The sequence below is a fragment of the Vigna radiata genome, chromosome 3 (genome assembly GCF_000741045.1).
Source record: "Vigna radiata var. radiata cultivar VC1973A chromosome 3, Vradiata_ver6, whole genome shotgun sequence".
Classification (NCBI taxonomy): Eukaryota; Viridiplantae; Streptophyta; class Magnoliopsida; order Fabales; family Fabaceae; genus Vigna; species Vigna radiata.
The window spans coordinates 6,135,798-6,156,737 of record NC_028353.1 but is presented as its reverse complement, the minus strand read 5'-3'; the positions used below and the strand labels follow the sequence as shown (position 1 = coordinate 6,156,737).

The 20,940-nt window shown below is 32.2% G+C and overlaps 3 protein-coding genes across 12 annotated transcripts; 2 read left to right on the top strand and 1 right to left on the bottom strand.

The window, feature by feature from the left end:
- Positions 1-483: 483 nt before the first annotated feature.
- LOC106757309 (replication protein A 14 kDa subunit B) lies at positions 484-4,358 on the top strand. Of its 6 annotated transcripts, none has more exons than XM_022779273.1 (5): positions 484-658; positions 2,303-2,562; positions 3,200-3,458; positions 3,608-3,668; positions 4,088-4,358. In XM_022779273.1, exons 2-5 carry the CDS (start codon positions 2,392-2,394, stop codon positions 4,191-4,193), a joined length of 597 nt encoding a protein of 198 aa, XP_022634994.1. In that variant the 5' UTR covers positions 484-658; positions 2,303-2,391; the 3' UTR covers positions 4,194-4,358. The 6 variants fall into 6 exon arrangements, with proteins under 6 accessions (XP_022634994.1, XP_022634998.1, XP_022634995.1 ...); XM_022779277.1 differs by lacking the exon at positions 2,303-2,562 and adding an exon at positions 986-1,343; XM_022779274.1 differs by having other exon boundaries at positions 490-658; positions 4,075-4,105.
- A 2,434-nt stretch (positions 4,359-6,792) lies between these two features.
- LOC106756756 (heterogeneous nuclear ribonucleoprotein Q) lies at positions 6,793-13,111 on the top strand. Of its 4 annotated transcripts, none has more exons than XM_014639318.2 (10): positions 6,793-6,920; positions 7,765-8,208; positions 8,283-8,399; positions 8,613-8,753; positions 8,903-9,076; positions 10,811-11,018; positions 11,122-11,312; positions 11,898-11,983; positions 12,123-12,267; positions 12,482-12,683. In XM_014639318.2, exons 2-9 carry the CDS (start codon positions 7,765-7,767, stop codon positions 12,259-12,261), a joined length of 1,500 nt encoding a protein of 499 aa, XP_014494804.1. In that variant the 5' UTR covers positions 6,793-6,920; the 3' UTR covers positions 12,262-12,267; positions 12,482-12,683. The 4 variants fall into 4 exon arrangements, with proteins under 4 accessions (XP_014494804.1, XP_014494806.1, XP_014494805.1 ...); XM_014639320.2 differs by lacking the exon at positions 12,482-12,683 and adding an exon at positions 12,942-13,111 and having other exon boundaries at positions 6,818-6,920; positions 7,739-8,208; XM_014639319.2 differs by having other exon boundaries at positions 6,818-6,920; positions 7,739-8,208; positions 12,485-12,683.
- Positions 13,112-14,902: 1,791 nt separating this feature from the next.
- On the bottom strand, positions 14,903-18,740 carry LOC106757825 (F-box/kelch-repeat protein At1g57790). Of its 2 annotated transcripts, none has more exons than XM_022779272.1 (3): positions 18,577-18,740; positions 16,506-17,637; positions 14,903-15,351 (listed from the first exon to the last, which is right to left on the bottom strand). In XM_022779272.1, exons 1-2 carry the CDS (start codon positions 18,606-18,608, stop codon positions 16,539-16,541), a joined length of 1,131 nt encoding a protein of 376 aa, XP_022634993.1. In that variant the 5' UTR covers positions 18,609-18,740; the 3' UTR covers positions 14,903-15,351; positions 16,506-16,538. The 2 variants fall into 2 exon arrangements, with proteins under 2 accessions (XP_022634993.1, XP_014496127.1); XM_014640641.2 differs by having other exon boundaries at positions 16,521-17,637; positions 18,577-18,739.
- Between the last annotated feature and the right edge of the window lie 2,200 nt (positions 18,741-20,940).

Here is a 20,940-nt window from a genome sequence, read left to right as displayed (position 1 = left end):
ACTGTTAACATTATTAATCGGATATAGAAATCGGATAGTCATATGTTTCGTATGGATATTCGATAAATAGTTGTTTTTAATTTTTTTTATTTAAATTTAATAATTATTTAATTTATTTAATATTTTAATATAATTTAATATATTTTTAATATAGTAAATCAAATTAATTATTACTATTTTATTTTTATTTTTATTATTATTATTTTTATTTTAATTATTTAATATAATTTTTATTATAATATAAATCTTGCTTTAATAATTATTAAAATATAAAATTATATTAAATAATATTTGAATTTAAATCAAATTAAATTATTATTAAGGTGCTGTAAAATCTTTTTAATAAGAAAGAAAAAGAAATATGGAAATATATTTATTAGAATTAAAAATAAACTTTTGAAAAAAATTAGAAATGCAGAATTAATTGTCAGAAGGTAAAAAATGAAATTTTTGGAAATACAGAATGAAAAGTTGGAGGTGGAGGATGAAACACCCTTGGTTGGATGGATGACGTGGCAGGGCGGTTTCATTGTCAAACGTCCCGTCCGCGTCTCTTTAACTTCTCTAGAAAGCATAACTCTGGCTTTTCTCAACCGCGGTTCTCCCTGCCACCTCTTTTGGCTTTGGCACCGCAGCCGTTCCCCCCTCCGTTCACAAGGTATTGTTGCTTCCCCTGCTTTTTACACTTTTTCATTCTATGCTAAATGTTTACCAAAACATCATGCTATAATCATTTTCCTGAATATTTTCTGGATTTAGTTTAGATGTTTGTATGTTTTGTTCTTGGGGAGGGGTATCATTTATGCGGGGTTTGTTAACTGTGTCGTTCATCCATTAACGTTTCTTTGTCCTGCCATAATTTCTGGGTAAATACTGCATTTTACATTATTGAGCGTTTGTTTTGTTACTTGCTAAGGCTCTGTTTGGGTAAGGAATCGAGTCTACATAGGCACCTATTTTGACCGTTATTACTATTGACTGGTAGGTACCGAGCTATAACTATGCCTTTTAACCTATTGAAGCCCTCTGTCACCGCCTTAGGCCTATTAGCAGAGAACTGAGTAGAGAATTGCTTGACAAAATCCTCAAAACATTTGATGGATCCGCCTAGAAGCCGACTAAACCAGTCCAGCGCGGTTCCTGCTAAAGTCCTGGCGAAAACTTTGCACCTTACGCCGTTCGAATCACCGCTTATTAACATTTGACCCCTAATGGTTTTCACATGAACGCCTGGGAACCGTGTAATGAGCCGGAATTCGTTCTCCCATCACAGCCGCGGAAAAAGTCTGAAAATCCTGGTGGCAGCAACTCCTCTCTATTGAGATTCCTTTTCAATGCTTGTTGTAATTCCTCACTTTTTTTTTTCCCAAGCTCCTCTTGTGCTAACATGGCAGCATCTGCCATTTGCTGGACTGCCTCTGCTTGTCCCCTTAATTCTTCCATTATCCACGTGAACTGTTCCATCCGACATTACGTTTGTACATTCGACACTTTGTCCAAACTAATGTTTCTTATGATGGTGGGAAACTGTTCTAGTGGGTTTCATAGCGCTAAAATGTTCATGTTAAATCTGACATCGTAGACTTAGCCCTGGAACACTCAAAAGCATGTATATCTCACGTCGCGCTCTTCTTAGTTAAGAGTGTATCTTTGTTACTCCCAAGGTTCTCTGTCTCTACGATTGTTTCCCTTTTCTTATATGTCATCTACCAATCTATTCTATCGCCTCTAGTGAGGCAGTTATTGTGCATAACGAATACCAAGGTTATCGTGGGGACTTGGCATCCTTTGCTGCCATAGAGCGAAAGACAAGGGCACGGGACACACTATAAATAAGAGATGGTTAAGCTCAAAGTAAGCAAGTAAAATAAAAGAGAGAGGAAGAATGCAAGCAAGGCGTAGCACACGAAAGAACTCTATGCGTATAAATGAAATAAGGATGACTGACTATATAGAAATATGAAAGTGTTAGCAAGCAAACTATAAGTCATCCAAATAATGCAAGGCTCAAAAGGATTACTACCACACCAGCCCATTTGAAGGATTATGTTACATAAAACCTCTTTGTTTCTAGAAGTGTCAGGTCATGTTTTTTCACTGCATGAGAATAATTCAGTTATGCATTTTGGTAGATTTGCTTTTGATTTTGTAGATTTCCTTACCCACCAAATCAGAAATACCCTTTGATTGTAACCAACTTTGATATGAATATTCCTTGTAATGGCTTTATATTGATTTTGGTATGAATGAAAAGGGAAGGAAAAATTCTATCACCTCTGTCTCTTCTCTTATTCTGTTTCAGGGACTCCCTTAGCCATTAATTAAGGAAGTGAAATCTAACAGAAAGTGGCTTATTTTCTAAGATTTCCTGCTTCGAGTGAGTTCCACCCAATGGTATCCCACCAATCTCTTCCATCTTCACCCAATCCAGAAGNACTTGAACCCAATAGAGCAGAATGGCTAATTCCATCAATCGAAATGAGGAAAGTTCTGTATGAACTAGAACATAGTTTGAAAGCCAATCTTGAGATCAACCTTCCACAATTCAATCTATATGTTGAGGTATTCCCGCAAGCAGTATAACTATCCTCCCGTCCTACCAATCTTCCTAATGAGGATCAATTCACTGACTTGGCTTGCTCTATTCCGCACTGAGAAAACTGTGAAAGATTGAGTGGATTGATTAGCTTGAACAGGAGATCATATCTTACCTTATCTTAGTGATCAAAGCCGAGACCCTTCATAATATGATGCTTTTTTTTTTCTTTGGTGATGTTTGTTCTAATTATGAAACCTTTTTCCAATTAGGCACTCAATATTAGTTTTTTTTCTCACTGAACTTAACATTGCTCATATAACGCCAAATTACTGCACTGCTGCCGGTGTTAGAAAGTTCCAGATATCTTATGTTTATGGGGACTGGTCACTTACAGCAGTATTAGTGATCTAGTGTTGTTACATAACTTTAACTTACTTTAAATTACTGATACACAATTGGCATCACTAATGGACAACAGTTGTAGTTAGTGAAAGGAATATTTGAACTTTAAACCAGAGTAAATTATGAGATAGGATTTATATAAATTAACGTCAGTTGTTTCATCAAACAGATCAAAGAAGATGACTTTTTCATTTTGTGGGTGGCTTGATGCTTTCTTTTCAGTAGTTGAATCAAATTATCTTTTTATGTCTTGAACAGAAAATGGACATGTCAAATCCTGCAGCCTTTGTCAGTGCAGAAATACTGCACTTTTATGTTGGAAGGAGAGTAAGGGCCCTGATGCAGGTTGTGCGATCTGATGGTGGAGTTGTCATTGGGAAATCAACAGATGAGAAACAGCTAATAGTAAAAGGATTTCCCCCTGCTCCTCTTACAACTTTTGTAGAAGTTTTTGGTATTGTTAACAGTGATAAGTCAATTGCTGCTGAGATATGGATCAATTTTGGTGATTCCATCGGTATTGTTTTCCTTCCCATTCCTTAGATTGATTTTGAGATATGACCGAAACATCTGGAATAGTTTTTATTACTTGTCACTCATTAATTTTATGGCATTCTGAAGTTTATGAAGCCGTGGGTTCTGATATATTTTTTTCTCTGTTGGCAGATATGTTCAACTACAACAAGCTCTGTCAGCTTGCAAATGGAGAACTTAAATACCTGTTCCTGTGAGTTATAACGAGCTTATCTGGTTACATGAAGGTCTCTATCATGTGGAACACTAGGAGACATAACCATTGTTTTGGCAATAATGTTTCTCATTTTTTTTTTCTGATATAAAGGTGACAATGAGGTTTCATCTCATACAAAAATTACCCACGCTCCTATGAACTATCTCAATGCCAGTGGCTTAACTTGTAGCAATTTAAACATTTATTAATTTTCTTGGTAAATAGTTTTACTGATTATATAATTAAAATCTTATAATCTTTCTCATTGAGTCATGTGCAATGGGGATTGTATTTGGTATTTAATAAGTTAGTCAGTCTCTTAAATTTTTATGATTAGTCCATATTCGGTTTACTTTTTCTGTTGTCTGTGAATTTGTGAGAACTTTCTTAAGCTCCTATCCAGCACTGTGCTGCAGTGATAGCATTTTACATCGGATTCTGTGCACTGAAGATTGTGAAACTTATCAGACTGCATTGTCCGCTATGCCTTTGCCAGATGTTAAGACACTGTCCAAGGACTAAACCTAGTTGGAAGATTGATGAATTGAGAAAGATAAACTGTTAGGAAGTTTCAAAAAGTAATATCCCTCTACTGTGAACAAGTTCACCAGTAACAAAAAACAAACTAGAAAATAAGAGTCAAGTATGGTCACAACAAATTTTTGTTAAACTTCATTTTTAATCTCACGACATCTTAATTGTCAACATTATGTTGTTTGGTCAACTAACATATTTTCAATGCACGGTAAGTCGTTCTTATATATGACACAATTTTGATTAGTCTTGTTTTTTTTTTTTTAATTTTTTCTTGAAGTTGCGAAGTTTGACACAATTTCAATGTATTTTTTATTTATTAGTTAAAGTCGTGCATATGTTACATGGCTTTGAACTATACTTTCTTGAAGACATGATTTCATTAGAACGAAATCATGTTATCCACATTCCATTAACTTAACTCAAATAGATAACATTTCAGAAAATGGAATGGTCATTTTCGTGATCTTTTTGTTGAAATTATACTACTAAATTTCCTACTATGAAGACATGGTTATTTTTAGTTCAACTTGAATAATAATTAAATTGTTATTCTGTTAACATTTTTTTTTTTGTATATTACACGGATGCACTATATTCATATGAATAAAATATATTTTATGGCTTTTTATTTTTACATAGTTTGGTACTTTTGTTTATTTTGTGTTTTATGTTCACAAGAATGAATTTATAAGAATATAATAAGCAAATGTCTGTGTTTAGAGTAACTAATGTCGGCCTTAAAACAAACATTTTCTACCTCTCCCTGTATGTGTTCATACTATTTTTTAGGTTATTAGTTCTATTTTACTGGATTTAGTTTAGATAAAATTTTACACGTTTAAGATTTAGAAATTTAGAATTGGAATATTTAGAGAAAGATTTGAGATATATTTGAGTCATCCTAATTTTTCATCATGAAAAATCTTCTTAATTTCGTTTCATGCCTTTTATTTTCTACACAAAATAATAATTTCTAAAATAATTGTGTTAATGATGAATTACTTAGTTTGAGAAGTAATATTTTTACCTTTGTTGACATTACTATTCTTTAAGTATATTGTAAAATGTGTGGTAATTATAATTTTATACGTTTCTAATTGCACATAGTATAAATATTGTAGTATAAATATTGTGGTAATATATGTTTACAAATTATGTGGTAAGATATCATGCTTTTTGGTTAAAATAAATAAAAATCATTTAACCGGAGTATATTATGATTAGCTAGTCATGGTAGCTTGGGTTGGGTTGCTTTCTGAAGTTATACTAATTTGATTTGAGTCTTCCTCAATAAGTCATGAAGGAAATATTTTGAAATAATTGTTACTTTATTATATCAAAACAGTTGATGTATTTATTTATTAATGTTGCTTCAAACGAGTATAAACAAAATATACAAAGCAGAGAAAATAAAAGAAAAAAAAAATACTGTATATTATTTTGACCACAACAACTATCTCATACATCTTCCACATTACAGTAAACATAAGAAAAGAAAATAATCCATAATAACTGATGAACAGTTATGCACAATTATATAAAAAAAAATTAAACTGAAATGAAAAGTCAACTGCAATAATTAAAATTTTATAATGAGGAAATTGTTATTATTAAACAAAATATTTAGATCAGATTTTAATTTATTGGATAAAAGTCAACACAATCATGACATAGTGACATTTAACCTATCTTAAGTGAAAAAATGACCACTTTCATAGCGACATCTTGTAGTAGCAAAATGTACATTATCTAAACAAAACTATATAAATATAAAGCCTAAAAAAAAATCAATACTTGAAAATATAAACAATGATAGCTATGATTTAATTTGTTCCTCGAGACATTTTATCAACTAATTCTAATTTGTTTAAAGCCAAATATAATAAATAGTATGTACAGAAACATAGTATTTTATGATAAACAAATTTCAAGTTTTTAAGCTTGGACTGAAAAAAAAAATATTTTTCTAGAAATGAAAGAAAATAATGTTTTTGAAAAAAATATCTAATATAAACTTCTACGTTATTCCTTTCTAACTCATCTTTTTAAGTGCATCATTTATTAAAAACATGTTTTAGATTTAATATTTTATTTAATGAATACTAATTATAATTATATTTTTTTTTATAAATTTCAATCAATAACAAAATATGTAAATAATACAACAATGATACTTCTCTTTAGCATTAACATTAATACAATATTAAAGTGAGGTGGTATTTGTGGTTTGTTCACTTGACTGAAAATAAAATTAAAAGGAATGAAAACATTAATAACCATATATTTTATTATGTTTGATTTATGAGAAGCTACAATAAAAAATAATGAAAGAGTAGATAATGTAGAAATTTTTATTTTATTTTTTCAATTCAAGTTTTCTTTTCCACCTTTTATTCTTTTTCCATCCTACCAAATAAAGCCTTCCTGGGTTCAATTTGAATTAATCAAATTTTGATGGTAGGAATATATATATATATATATATATATATATATATATATATATATATATATATATATATATATATATATATATATATAAAAAGAGGTATTCAGATGATGTGATTCAGAAGGCCCAGTCCTAAGGCCCAAGGAAAAATCTCTCCCTACACCACTTAGACATTGTGAATTTCACCCTACAACTGCATGAATATAAGGTGCATTGATTAGGGTTTTGAACAGTTTGGATTTTGATTTCAACCTGTCCTCAATTAGGTACTTTCTCTCCTCTCGCTGTAGTTTTCTAATACACAAATTGACACTGTTTTACATATATACTTTCGTATTCTTGCGAATGGATACACAAATGAGTTCCATTAGTTTCTTTGATAAATACGAGGTTATTCTACTAGCAACTTGTTCAATGGGAATCACCTGGTAGATTTTTGCATAACACATCATCATGTTCATAATGAAAACTCTATGTTTCTTAGGGAGTAGTAGCATTGCTTTTATATGTCAAAATAACTGAGATAATATGCGTAGTCTTAGTCTCCCATTAAACCTAGTTTAGTAGGGAGGACATTGGAGCAGAATGTGATGTTCTTTACTTTTAAATGATCTCTCACCCTCGGTTATGTAAACTTTTATGTTTATTATATTTGTTGTTCAGATTCTTATTTCTTACTTTTGTTCCTTTCCCACTCTGTTCTGTGTGCATTGTTCTCCAACAAATAGTTAAACAATTAACTGGCCTCTATTTTTCCGGGCAACTCTTGGCATCTAAGTATGGAGAAATTCTGACATTCATTTCCCCATAGATGTTTTTTTTCTTTGATTGCCCTTTTGAGCATTGCTATCCTCTTGATTTTTAGTTGAGAGTTCTCACTTGGCTGTCTCTGTTACTTTTGTTGCAATGTTACAATGATCCTTAGATTAAATCAACCATATCACTACTCCTTAGTCCACACCCCATGGAACAGTTTCAATCAAAATTCTTTCTCTGCTATTCCAATTGGCCTCTCATATTGTTTCCACCTTACCATATTTGCAATCTCTCTTCAATACTTCTGGCATATGTGCTTCCTTCACAGTTCCCCTGCGAGTTTGCTTTTTCTAGATGCAAAAAATGCCTGGGGCAGGACATAGAGATGTATTACCGGAGGGAAACAGTGAGCCTGAGAAACCTGCAGATTCTGATGAGCAAGTAGACTTTGACGGGGACAATGATCAAGAGGAGACAATGGAGGAAGAAGAAGTTGAGTATGAAGAGGTAGAGGAGGAGGAAGAAGTAGAAGTGGAGGAGGAGGAGGAGGAGGAGGAGGAGGAAGAAGAGGTGGAGGTGGAGGAGGAGGAGGAGGAGGAGGAAGAAGTAGAAGAGACTAAGCCTTCAGATGTTAAAGATGAGACAGGAGTGACAGACACTGAAGATGAGAAAAAGAAACATGCTGAGCTTCTTGCACTTCCACCTCATGGGTCCGAGGTCTACATTGGGGGCATTCCTCAAAAAGTTTCTGAAGAAGATTTGAGTGTATTTTGTCAATCTGTGGGAGAAGTTTCAGCGGTTAGATACATGAAATTCTTCTATCCTTTTTCTTTTTCTTTTTTCATGTACCGAAACTGATTAAATTTGTACAGGTTAGGATAATGAAGGGCAAAGAATCAGGTGAAGCAAAAGGATACGCTTTTGTGACCTTCAAGACAAAGGAATTGGCATCTAAGGCTATTAAGGAGCTGAATAACACTGAACTTAAGGTATTTTGGTACAGTAGTTGTTGCTATTTTTTTCTAATCTGTAGTTGTTATCCTGTTCATTGGTTAGGTCATCTACTTCTTTACTCCAGTTTTCTGTTCTTTTCGCTTATAATTTAAAAAAATTCTATATCCTATTTTTTAGCTGGCCAGTGGCCACCCTAGCCTGTGGTACTGTGATCTGAATTAAGTGACTTCTTTTTTCTGAGTTCCCAGGGAAAAAAAATAAAGTGCTCAACATCTCAAGCTAAGCACAGGTTGTTCATTGGTAATGTTCCCAGAAATTGGACTGAAGAAAATATGAACGAAGTTGTGTCAGAGATTGGCCCTGGAGTCATTTCTGTGGAACTATTGAAGGTTTGGTTGACTTTATTTCTATTATGTCATATAGTATGATTTTAATTTGCTAACTCATGTTTAAAGTTTGTTCTTGTCACCAAAACTATTAATTGTGATGTATAATGGGTAATTTCTGACTTGAATTGGCAAACTGTATCATTGTACAGGACCCACAGATCTCTGGCCGTAATCGGGGATTTGCTTTTATTGAGTATTACAACAATGCTTGTGCAGAATATTCAAGGCAGAAAATGTCAAACTCAAACTTTAAACTTGGCAGTAATGCTCCAACAGTTAGCTGGGCCGATCCAAGGAATTATGAATCATCTGCAAACTCTCAGGTGATTTTATATAATTAAATTTTATGAATAAATTAATTTTGAAGAAAAAATTATGTGTAGGCCTGTATGGCTATAATTTGTGCTGAGATATGAATCTAGATCATATTTGTTGATACGTTCATAGCTACAGTTTATGTTATATAGCATAATGCAACTATTTGAATGTCTCATCTTATGAACAAGAGTTGATGTAGTGAATACTATTCAAATGGCAACAATGTGAAACTAAACATGAAAAAAACGTGTATTTGTGATAGACTCAATTCATATGAAAATGAAAATGATAGGATTGTTTATTGATGATTCTATCCTATTTATAAGTTTCATTTAAAATGCCTTTTCTCCTTTTTTACTTCTCCTGTGGACAATATACATGATTTGTTCCTTCATGCTCTCAACTGATTAATATTGATACATCTTCTCTTTGTATTTATAGTTTTTTTTTATCACAAAGTTATATTTCTGTCTTTTTTCCACTGGTTAAAAACACTTTCATCTTGTTTTCTAGATTGAAAGAAATATAAATGAAATTGATTGAGAATTGAATGAGTCATTTTTCATTATAAAGTATTCGAAAGATTTTCAAATGTCTTCATAAATTTTAATAAAAATTATTTTTACTAGTTTAAAACTGTTCATTTATATTGGGCTCTCCTTTTACCTGGGTCAATCCTATAATTATGAGTTGTAATACCTTATTTCTAGGATTAAAAGAAATATAAATGAAATTGATTGAGAATTTAATTAGTGTTTTTTCATTATAAAAGTTCAGAAGATTTTCAAATAAATTCATAATAATTATAATTAATTATTTTTGTTAGTTTGAAAAGATCTATTATAAGATCAATTTTATATATCTATTATTCATTGGGCTCTCCTTGGCCTTGGTTCAATCCAACAAGTATTAGTTATAACAGCTGCAAATAGACAAAATAAAATTTGATCACCATTGGTAAATTCAAAAGGCAAACATTGATAGCGTCAACAGTAAGAGGATACAATGCAAATTGAGTGAGACTTCCAATGAACATACTGAAAGAATATAACATAAAACAGTGGGGTAATTCATGCAAAAGAAAAGCATCCAACCTAGCAATTAAATGGTGAGGTGGCCCTTCTGGCCCCATCGTGTGACATTTTTCAAACTGTGTTGGTGTTGCACTTTTATTGCTACTACTGTCTAATTGGCATTGAAGCTAAGACAAAAGTGGTTCAACTTATCCAATTTGTAATGCACACAGAACTGAAAAAAAAAAAAAGCACTTCTTAGATATTTTGTATTCTCCATTTTCTGTCTTCTTGGTGCAGTGTTGCTTCATGCATCTGCTCTGTGTTCTGGGCATTTTATTACTATCTGTTCATTAACAGATGGTACTGTTTTTATTAAAAGGGAGATTTACAATAGGAAGAGAGACAAACCCTAAAAAATGTAGTTAATTAATCCTAATATAATGTTATTATTCATCAATTAATTACTAAGTTTTTTTGGTTTAAACAAGATATTAGTGAGTAAAATATTTTGGGAAGACTTGAATGCGAAGACTTTCTCTGTCTTACTATTGGGCTGTCCCTGGGATTAAATTTCCTGTATCTCTGGTTGTTGAGTTTCATGTTAATATTGTCCGTGCAACTGTTGTGAGAATGAGATTAATTATCCTGTGGCTTTCCTCATGAAATACTTTTTATATTTTACTTATGCTTTATAGAGTTTTATACTTTTAGTGCTTTTTACAGGTAAAAGCATTGTATGTAAAGAACCTTCCAGGAAACATTACTCAGGATCGTCTTAAGGAGCTGTTTGAACATCATGGAAAAATCACAAAAGTGGTTGTCCCTTCTGCTAAAGCTGGCCAAGAAAAAAGCAGATATGGTTTTGTTCACTTTGCTGAAAGATCAAGTGCCATGAAGGCATTGAAGAACACAGAGAAATATGAAATTGATGGTAGTTTTTTTATTAATTTATGATACATTTTTTTCTAAAATTTTTCTTTAAAAATAGTGGACTAGACAGTTACGAATGTGTTGTTTTCTTTGGGGATGGACAGGACAAACATTAGAGTGTTCACTAGCAAAGCCACAAGCAGATCAGAAGTCATCTGGGGCAGCTAATCAACAGAAGTCGGCTATACTTCCTACTTATCCACCTCATCTTGGTTATGGTATGGTTGGTGGTGCAATAGGTGCAGGATATGGTGGTGCTATAGGAGCAGGATATGGTGCTGCTGGCTTTGCACAAGTAAGTTTCTCTTTGACGGGTCTGGTCTCAACCATTTAGTTTTGCAATATTTTGAAAAGATAATTGATGTTTGGAGGTTTGGCTAGGAATTTACCTCCCATAAACACTGGCAAATGTGTTGTCTCACCTTGAGAGGTTACAGGAGTGGATTGCACTCTACCAATTGTATAGTTATCAAGTTTGATTATTGATGTTTTCATCATTCCAACATAATTGCACTTGCAGTAAACGATCCCCAACAGTTAAATTTTTTTTTAATTTAGTTGATGTACTCGTGATTCACAATATATATCACCGATACATATTAATACACATACCAACTTGAGTATTGATAGCATATATAAATGGTTGACATTAATCTGACTGTTGTGTGATTGATATACTTTAAACAATTGATGCATGGAAAATTGTAACTGCTGTACCCAGTTTAACTGTATCCACTTTTTTCGCTCCCTACGTTTAGTCAATTGTTACATTCAACAAAATGAAATGCGGTCCACCGTAATTTTAAGTAAAACTGCTGATACTAGTGCGTGTATGTCTCAATATGTCTCTAACCAATGTTTGATGTTCTTAAATATGCAGCCACTGATGTATGGTCCTGGACCAGCACCTCCTGGCATGACAATGATGCCGATGCTTTTACCTGATGGAAGGATTGGATATGTATTGTGAGTGTCATCATGATTTATATGGTTTTAGATATTCAATCCATCATTGAAGTTTTTCCTGCATTAATTAATTAACAATTTACTATTGGCAACATCTATATCTGAGATTTTTTGCTTTTATCCATGGTGGTACATGTAGGCAACAACCAGGGTTTCAACAGCATGCTCCGATGCTGGAATCCCAACATAGGAGGAGGGGCAGCGGTAGTTCAGGTGGTGGGAAACGAAGTAATGATAATAACAGCAATAGTGGGCGTGGCCGATATCATCCCTACTAAATTGAGGTTTGTTCCTACTCGTCAGTGCTCTACCTCCATCAATTCTGAATTAGTTTTGATAAATTCGGAAGAAAAGATCCAGCCAAATGAAATTATAATTTGATTCATATATATTTGTTGAAATTCATACTCATAATGACTTGCACTTCCTTCGTTTATATCTGCATGATGGACAATTTATGAACGGGATTTTACTGATATGCTATTCTGTCTCCCTCAGCAGATCCACCCGAGGCTTAAATTGTTGTGAATGGAGTTGTTGCAATTTTTGTATCAGTACTACATATTTGTAAAGGCATTTACGTATCATTTTATCTCTTTTCTACACTTTCGTTCTCAAATTTCTAAATAGGAAACAGTGATCTGAAAAACATGACATGTTACTAGATTCCCGAAAGTTTATGAATATGCCTTGTGATCTCTCTCTCTCTCTCTCTCTCTATATATATATATATATATATATATATATGTATATGTATGTGTGTATGTATATATGTATGTATGAATGTATGATTCTAACCATCGTGGTAGAAGAAATATAATTTAGAATTAAGTTATTTGTGACTGTATGCAATATCTTGAAGTATAATTTATCTGCAGTCAATTCAAGGAGTTTAATTAATAATTCCTTTTCCAAAATATAAGAGACAAATGATACCACCTTTATATACTCATTTCAGTCGCGGATACTTCGGGAAGGAGTGCCAAAATTTACAGTACATGGTCAAAGGACTTGACTCAAGAAAGCTTGTGATGTTTCATTCTAATCTTTCTTTAAGGTTTATGGATTAGGTAATTCGCAGTTTTTTATTTTGTAGTGATCTCAGTTATTTTAGCTACGAATATTTAGTTATTTTTTAATTATATATTAATTCATTTTTGGTTTAACTTTTATTCTTTTGTTTTGATAAAATGGAAAATGATTTCAAAAATTTGAGATCGGAGTATTCACAGTGAAATTCGGATTTTTTTTTTCTGTTCAAATAAAAATTAATATTTTAGCTGTGAACTTTATCTAGAAAAGGTTTAAAATAATTTAATTAATTGAAGTTAGTACAAATAAGAATAGCACCTTAAATTGAAAATTGAATGTAAAATTAAGTTTGTTTGATTTTAAAAATAAAGGATTAAATTAAATTAAAATAATTTGAGGCAAAATTGTGGAATTCATTCTTAATAGTTAACTATATATATTTATAATTGTGCCTATGATAAATGGATATATTTTCACTCTTAATTTTCTTATTTTTACACCTTAAAATTCAAATTCTCAACTGAATTTTCAGACATTTTTTTTTTCTTCATTTCAACAGATTCAAATTCAGAGAGAGAATTCTGTAGACATTTTTTTTTTCACTATCTTTAATCAGTATTATATGTTACTAATTAAGTGTTTGTATAAACCATAATTTATGTAATCATTCTAAATGACGCATGAAAAATATGATATGTAGCGTCTAAAAATATTCTTAAGATATGAAAAATAAATAATGTCTAATAGAAGTAGTGATTTCAAATTCTAGACTAATTAAAATCAAAGAAATAATTTAGAGAGACTACAGTTAAAATTTACCTATTTTATAAGAACGGAAAACAATAACTAAAATTTTATAAAACAATTTATAGGGCCAAGTTCATAACTTATTCAATTTATGAGCTCTAAATTATATTTAATTTTTTTTAATAGTAGACAATTTTTAAAATTTTTAAAATTTATTTTTTAATTAAATATTCTTATGAATAGCTCCAATAAAAGTTTCCCACTGAGTTTTTCGAAATACCTTTTCAAAAATTGCTTTGAATTTGTTTAACTTGTATTTCTATAAAAATTATTTATTATGAGATTTTAAAAAGGGGTATTGGTTTTGAAAATAAAATTTGATGCAAATATACTTTTAAATTCAATAATAATAACTTTTTTCTCAGATTTTTTAAATAAATTTTAAAATTATAAAACACTATTAAAATTCGCCTAAAAAAATTGATATATTTTACTTTCCAAATTTAAAAATTAAATATATAAAGGGATACACAAAACAGAATCATGATTAAGCTCTAATAATCTCAATCCATAAAGATGCAAACCCAATAGAACTTAAAAGCAATGAAAGCGAACTCAAAACGAATTGGAATGAAAAAGCAATGGAAGCAAAATCAAAACAAAATTTCATACATAAATTTTGCATCAAATAATAAACACTCATTGAACTACCCGTCATCTCCCATTTATTTTGTAAAATATGTTTTATAAAACGCTTTATTTTTTAAATTATAATAAGTACACAAAATATAGACTGATATTTTATCTTAAAGCGATAAAAATATTTTAAAAATTAAAATACAACAAATATGCCAAAAGAAGTGTTTATTATTTTTTTCACATCATTAAATTTTAATTAACAACTCAAGTTAAATTGACAAGTTTCTTGAAAAGGAGAAACAGTTTTTGTGAAAAATAAAGATTAAAAAAATCATCACACTTCAATTTCCAAAAGATATTTTTAAGAGTTGCATGTTTAATAATGAATCTTATCCATTGAGTGTTCATCAATATGATTCCTTTCCCTTAAATATTAGCTAAAATTGAATTAGTAGACAAACTAAACTAATATTGATAAGCATAGTAAAAAACTGTGAATCATGGCCAAAAACTAAAAAATGTCTTTATTATTAATATAAACTAATTTTCTGCATAAGTACTGCTGTGTTGGGGGCAAAAATTCATAATAGTCAAAGATCAACAGATACGAAATGAACAAAAGGGGGCACGTCTTTTTCGCTTCCCTCTTAGAGATGTCCATTCCTTCACATATTATAAACTACTGATGCCCAAAATAATAATTAATAAATCACTAGATTAGCATAAACTACGTCTTCTGCTGTCCTGAGCCCAAAAATCTTGATGTTCCAGGATCTGCAAAGCTGGTAACCAAGGAGGCAAGTCTTTCGTTTCCCTCTCACAGAGGTCCTACCTTAACATGTAACTTCAGTTTTACACATACATTAGCCTCCTACATGCACCCCTGCAAACAGGGCATGCTTCTGAATATTCACATGTTCTTCATTAGGAACTGACGTTGAATCAAAATGCTGCGTACAGACATAGACATCGTGTTAGGAAATGTTGACCCACCATTCACAAGCAGAAGGAACAAACAGTAGAGAAAAAAGAGGGAGAGCTAAAACTCCACACATGAGAAGGTATAGAGTTGTAATCTATAATCTAATAAAATATTGAAACAGAAAGTTTTAATCTTCATTTGAAAACAAGATATATTTTATCAATCAAACAACAGATTGGTCCAATCAGTTTAAGCTCCCAAGAAAAAAAAATCAATCATGAGGTTGCTAGTTGCTACAGAACCCTTCAACAACTGAATTTCCCATCACAGACCACTTCATCACACACTGACCCTTGCCTAGACAAGGTTCTTAAAATTTTTAGAAATGCAGATGTATAATCCCACCATCAAGCTGAATTAAGAAAAATATGGATGCCAGTTCTTACTGATAGGTTCGTCTAAGCCAGTCAATACAAAATTCACAATTTGACGACATTAACTACCCACCTTTTAGAAAAGTTTCACAAAATTTGAAGGTGAATGCAATAAATGAAATATGTTAAATCATTATTGAAACTGTAAAAAATATGAATTATAAAATCTAGTATACCGTGTGCACAGATGTTACCTGACTTGGTTCCTTCTGCCATTCCAACATTACACTAGTGCTCTTAAAATAAATACAGGCATACAATTATGTTTTGCAGTTTTACCTGTAACTTTGATCCTTTCTCATTTCATAGCCAATGATCAATAACATTTGACTGTAATCATACCATATGGCACATAATACTAAATTATAAACATTTCAAATTTACTTACAGCAATTCAATGGATAAGATACAGAAAATGTAAAATCTTAGTGGTTAAAATTGAAAATGGACATGCTATTAGTGGAAATGTAACCACAGGAATCCAGTTAAGATTTGCGTGTAACTCAACACTGATAAAATGCATGCAGCCAGGATTAACTTTTACGGGGAAAGCATTGATAAACAATCGAGAAGATTAAGAACACTAATGAAAATTTCAAATATACATAAATTAATTAGTAAGCAAAAACTAGCTGCTCCATAAATGTCTCATTATACTAGCTACAAAAGCACAGATCCAACAGTTATACACAGTCAAAGCCTTGGGTTATAAAATGAAGTAGAAAAACATTCTATACATAATACTGACTTTGGAAATGCTTACTTGGTTCACTAAAATTCTTCACATGCAAGCCGAAAAGTCCTTTGGTGGCTCAATCCAGATGTTCTCAAAAGGATCTTGTTCTCCCCAGTCATGACACTGTTTACGGGGATAGTATCTATAGTCATCAAGAGAGAATGATATGCAACGCTTCCCATAGAAACGAACTTTAGAGAAGTAGACATTGTTCCTCATTACTCCAATGAGGTCGGTCCTGGAATGAGAAGACAAAAAACTAGCAAAAAGAGTCACTCCATCTAGAGTTCTCATTTCTTCCCATTTCATTAATGTCTGATCTAACTTGAAAATAATGGGGTTCTCACTACAGCATGTATAGATTACTAATATATCTCCTCCGTGCTCTGTCATAAATTTCCCCTTCCACCAGTTTTTGGCAAAAAAATTCTCTGGGCATTTAGGTGGAGGTACTGCTAGAACACTCCAAATACATTCAACCGGGTCAAACACCCCAAGCCAACCTGTGAGGCTCAAACAATAAAATAACCCATTACAAAACACAAGCTTATTCCAAATGCTACTGACAAAGGGTAAGCGGTTTGGGTGATTAATAGTGGTCCATTCTGTCGCCCCAGGATAACAAGTGCTAATAGCCACAACAGTTGGACTAACATGCTTAACAGTAAACAACACACAGTCAGGTGACGTTGGAGCACAAGAGAAGGCAACAATCTGGTATGTCATCTCAAATCTTGGCAGTTTTATCAGCTCCCGAGTAAAGGGATTGAAGAAGAATACTCGGTGAGTTCGGGGCCGGTATAGCAACAACCAACCATCTTTTGTATAACAAACTCTGGATCCATTCAACTCTGGCAACTCAAGGGTGTAGGTCTTACGCTGCACAGGATCATAGAATTCATAACAGTCACCAAATTTTGGAAAATACATAAGCCATGGTGATTGGCTTACTACACGGACATCACTAGCAACAGAATGCCATCTCTTGCAAACAGAAGAAGCACGGATATTATCAGCAAGGATCAATCGGGACAAGATTAGTTCTAAGAGTTCAGCAGGGAGATCAGCCCAGGATTGCAGCTCCAAATGTTCACTTTTCATCTCATCAACTGACCTTCTATTGTCTGTGATTGTGTCGCTTAGCCTGAATAATTAGGATTAGAAAAGGCATGCAGGATAAAAGTGAAACAAAATCCAACAGAAAAACTTATGATGCAAGAAGAAGAAATAAAGAACCAGGATTTTGTAAGTAGAAACAGTTTTCCATCCCAACAAAGATGTAAACAAATCCATATTCTAGCAGTTCAGGGAAATCTCAAACAAAGAACAGAAAAAATATTTAAACAGAACAATGGCATAAACATGCAACAAATTTATATCGTTTCTCAAAACTTGTAAATGTCTTATGTACAAAATTTGGGGGCTTACGTAACGGGAAGTATACAATATATCATACAGCTACATTAAAGATCTGCAGGAGCAATCCACAACCATGAAACCAGAAATGGTTATTCATGGGGCCAGTCATGATGCACCAATTACAGCTCCAAGAGAAAGGACAAAATATCAATAATAAACTTCAGATACAGGCAATAAGTGTAGATGAAACAAGAAAATTCCATCAAATTGGAAAAAAGAAAACATACAAAGTAGCAACTGACACTTAAAAATCAGCACAATAGCATTCTAGATAACTGAGAATCAGACACAGCCTTCAGACAACCTACAAGCTACTGACTCAGCAATTCAAATTAGGTCAACCCATTCTTCACCTCAATCGTCTAAACCAAATACTGATCCGATCCACAAACCCTAACAAACATTCTCAATTACAACCCAAGTAAAATTAGGGCCAAACAACTCTATTTTTCTTTTTTGCGAAATTCAAACTCAACAGTTAAAAAGGAACTAAAGAAAAACCGACACATCCTGCAAATCCGTACTGATCCGGCATTGAAACCGTGTGAAAATGCTTCATGTCCCTATAAACTATGCAAATTAATAAAATAATAATAATAACAATGATAGAGAGAGATATAGAGATGCAAAGTTCAAATTGGGAGTAAGGATGAACAGAAGTTACAATTTCAACTTCCTCTTTCTCTTCCCCGACATTTTCCGAAGACAATTGGCTACCGAAGTTGCGTTTTGGAGAGAGAGAAAGAGAGGATTTTGCGTTCCAGAGAGAGAGAGAGAGAAAGGATGAAGTTGCTTGCTACACTTCACAACTGCACAAAAAAGGTTAAGAGCACATGAACAACACGTGTGAGTGACTCACACAGTTATACGCATAATACCCTGTGAACACTTCCACAGCCACCGCTACACCCACCAATCATCACGTGATTGATAATGACGTGTCAGAGATCGGTGGGTACCTCTTCCATGCTTCTGATTACATTGTAAGATTTTGTTCACTCTGGTCAAAGTCAAATCTATTCACCCCTTTTCCTTTTTACTATTCCACTCTTTTTCTTTTTTCTACAATTCTCTTACTCTCAAATTATCGCATCTAATAATTTATCTATAAATTAAATTGTACATTTTATTTAATTATAAATAGATTATACTTGTGGTTTGAACACATTATGATTTAATGATCCGATGACGAATTTAAACAGTTGAACAAACCTTGTTACTTTTCTAGCTAAATTTATACGGGAATATTGAAAATTATAGTTATGTTATTTTGTAAGGATTAAGTATTTTTATGTCTCATTTGCTAACTCTGTGAAAATAAATTCTGGAGTGTTATATTATGTACAAACAAAATTATATAATGCAGCAATAGCTATTGTATTCTTGAAGATAATATATATACATAGATATAATCCCTTTGCCAGTAAATTATAACTTTTTTTATTAAAAGATTGATATTTATTTGTATTAAAATAAATGTTAAATGAAGAATGAGGAGATATTAAATTAAATTAAATGTGGCGTATTTATAAGGGTATAATGTTTTCCAATTCTATTCATCATTCTCGCACACGAACCTCGTTTACACTAAAAATTGCATCTTTATAACCGTTCCCATTAGGGTTTGGTTTGCCCCGCCCGAGTCTCTCTCCCTTACTAACATCACTAAGTTAAAGTTAGATTTAATTATTCGTTAGGTTACTGCTTAAGGTGAGAATTTCAAATTAACATTTTTCTTTTTTATTTATTTTATGAAAATTATAACAATTATATTCTTATTGTTAAATTGAGTTCAATAGTGTTAATATTAATATTAAGTTGGCATGTGATGTATATTTTTAAATGATGTAGATTTCGGTATTTGGTCTACTTAATTCTCACATGTTTATTTTATTTTTTATTTTCTAAAACAAATTAGAAAAAAATTAATTAAACATTGGAAATGGTTTCGACAAACACCTAGAAACATTTTCTAGTTTAGGTTACCGTAAAATCCGATCATCAATCTTCACCGTAAACCAAACCTAGAAATAAGAAAACTCTAATTTCGAAATGAATCTTCTTCATCACGACACACACCCAATTTGTTCAACCTCCATGGTATCATCACCCATAAATCACTGCAAAGAATCAGGACCCCAAGTTAGAAGTAGGAAAAATCCTCAAATTCACGCAATACAAAAATCCTAAAATCGTGAAATCCTTCATCGCAATCTCCTCTATGCTTGAACATCATCGTGCCACCCAGAAAAGCACAACACCCTGTGCAAGCATTGCGCCTCCACAAGCCAACAAAATCCTAAAAACCAAAAAGGACCAAAGACCATTCGAGAAAATAAAAAACATGAACCCTAATCGCAAAATCCAATCGCGATTCACCCTCGAGCAATCACTATTGCGCATAGCGCCGTCACAACACAAAACAAATCTCAAGCAACCCAGGTTGTTCATTTTCCTTACGCAAACACCTGAATCGGGCCTTTGCAGCGAAAATGAACTTTCATTCCCCTGAAACCCTAATTTTAGGTGGGGATATGGACTGCCACATGGCAGTCCTTCGTTGGAAAAGAATAAATTAAACATTTTTTGTAATAAAATAGACATGTCTAAAGAAGTCACGTCATTTAAAAACACATATCACCATATCAAATCAACTTAACATAAACATCTGGGTCCGATTTAACGGTAGGGGTGTGATTGTTGCAATTTTTACAAAATAAAAACTTCCAATTTAATGGTAGGAATGTAATTGTTGCAATTTTCACAAAATAAAAACCCAATTGAGACGGAAAAAAAGAAAATGATCAATTTAAGATTCTCACCCTTATAAGAACAAGAATGAAAAATGATTCATAAATATCTATAGAAAAAAAAGAGAGAGAAAAATAATCAATTATAAAGAGAAATAAAATACACATACACAAAAAATAAACAAATAAATAATAAGGAAGACTTAAAGGAAAGACAAACGTACTAGATGAAAAGTTACAACGAAGAAAAGAAGTTAATAGCATCATTCTGGTTAAAA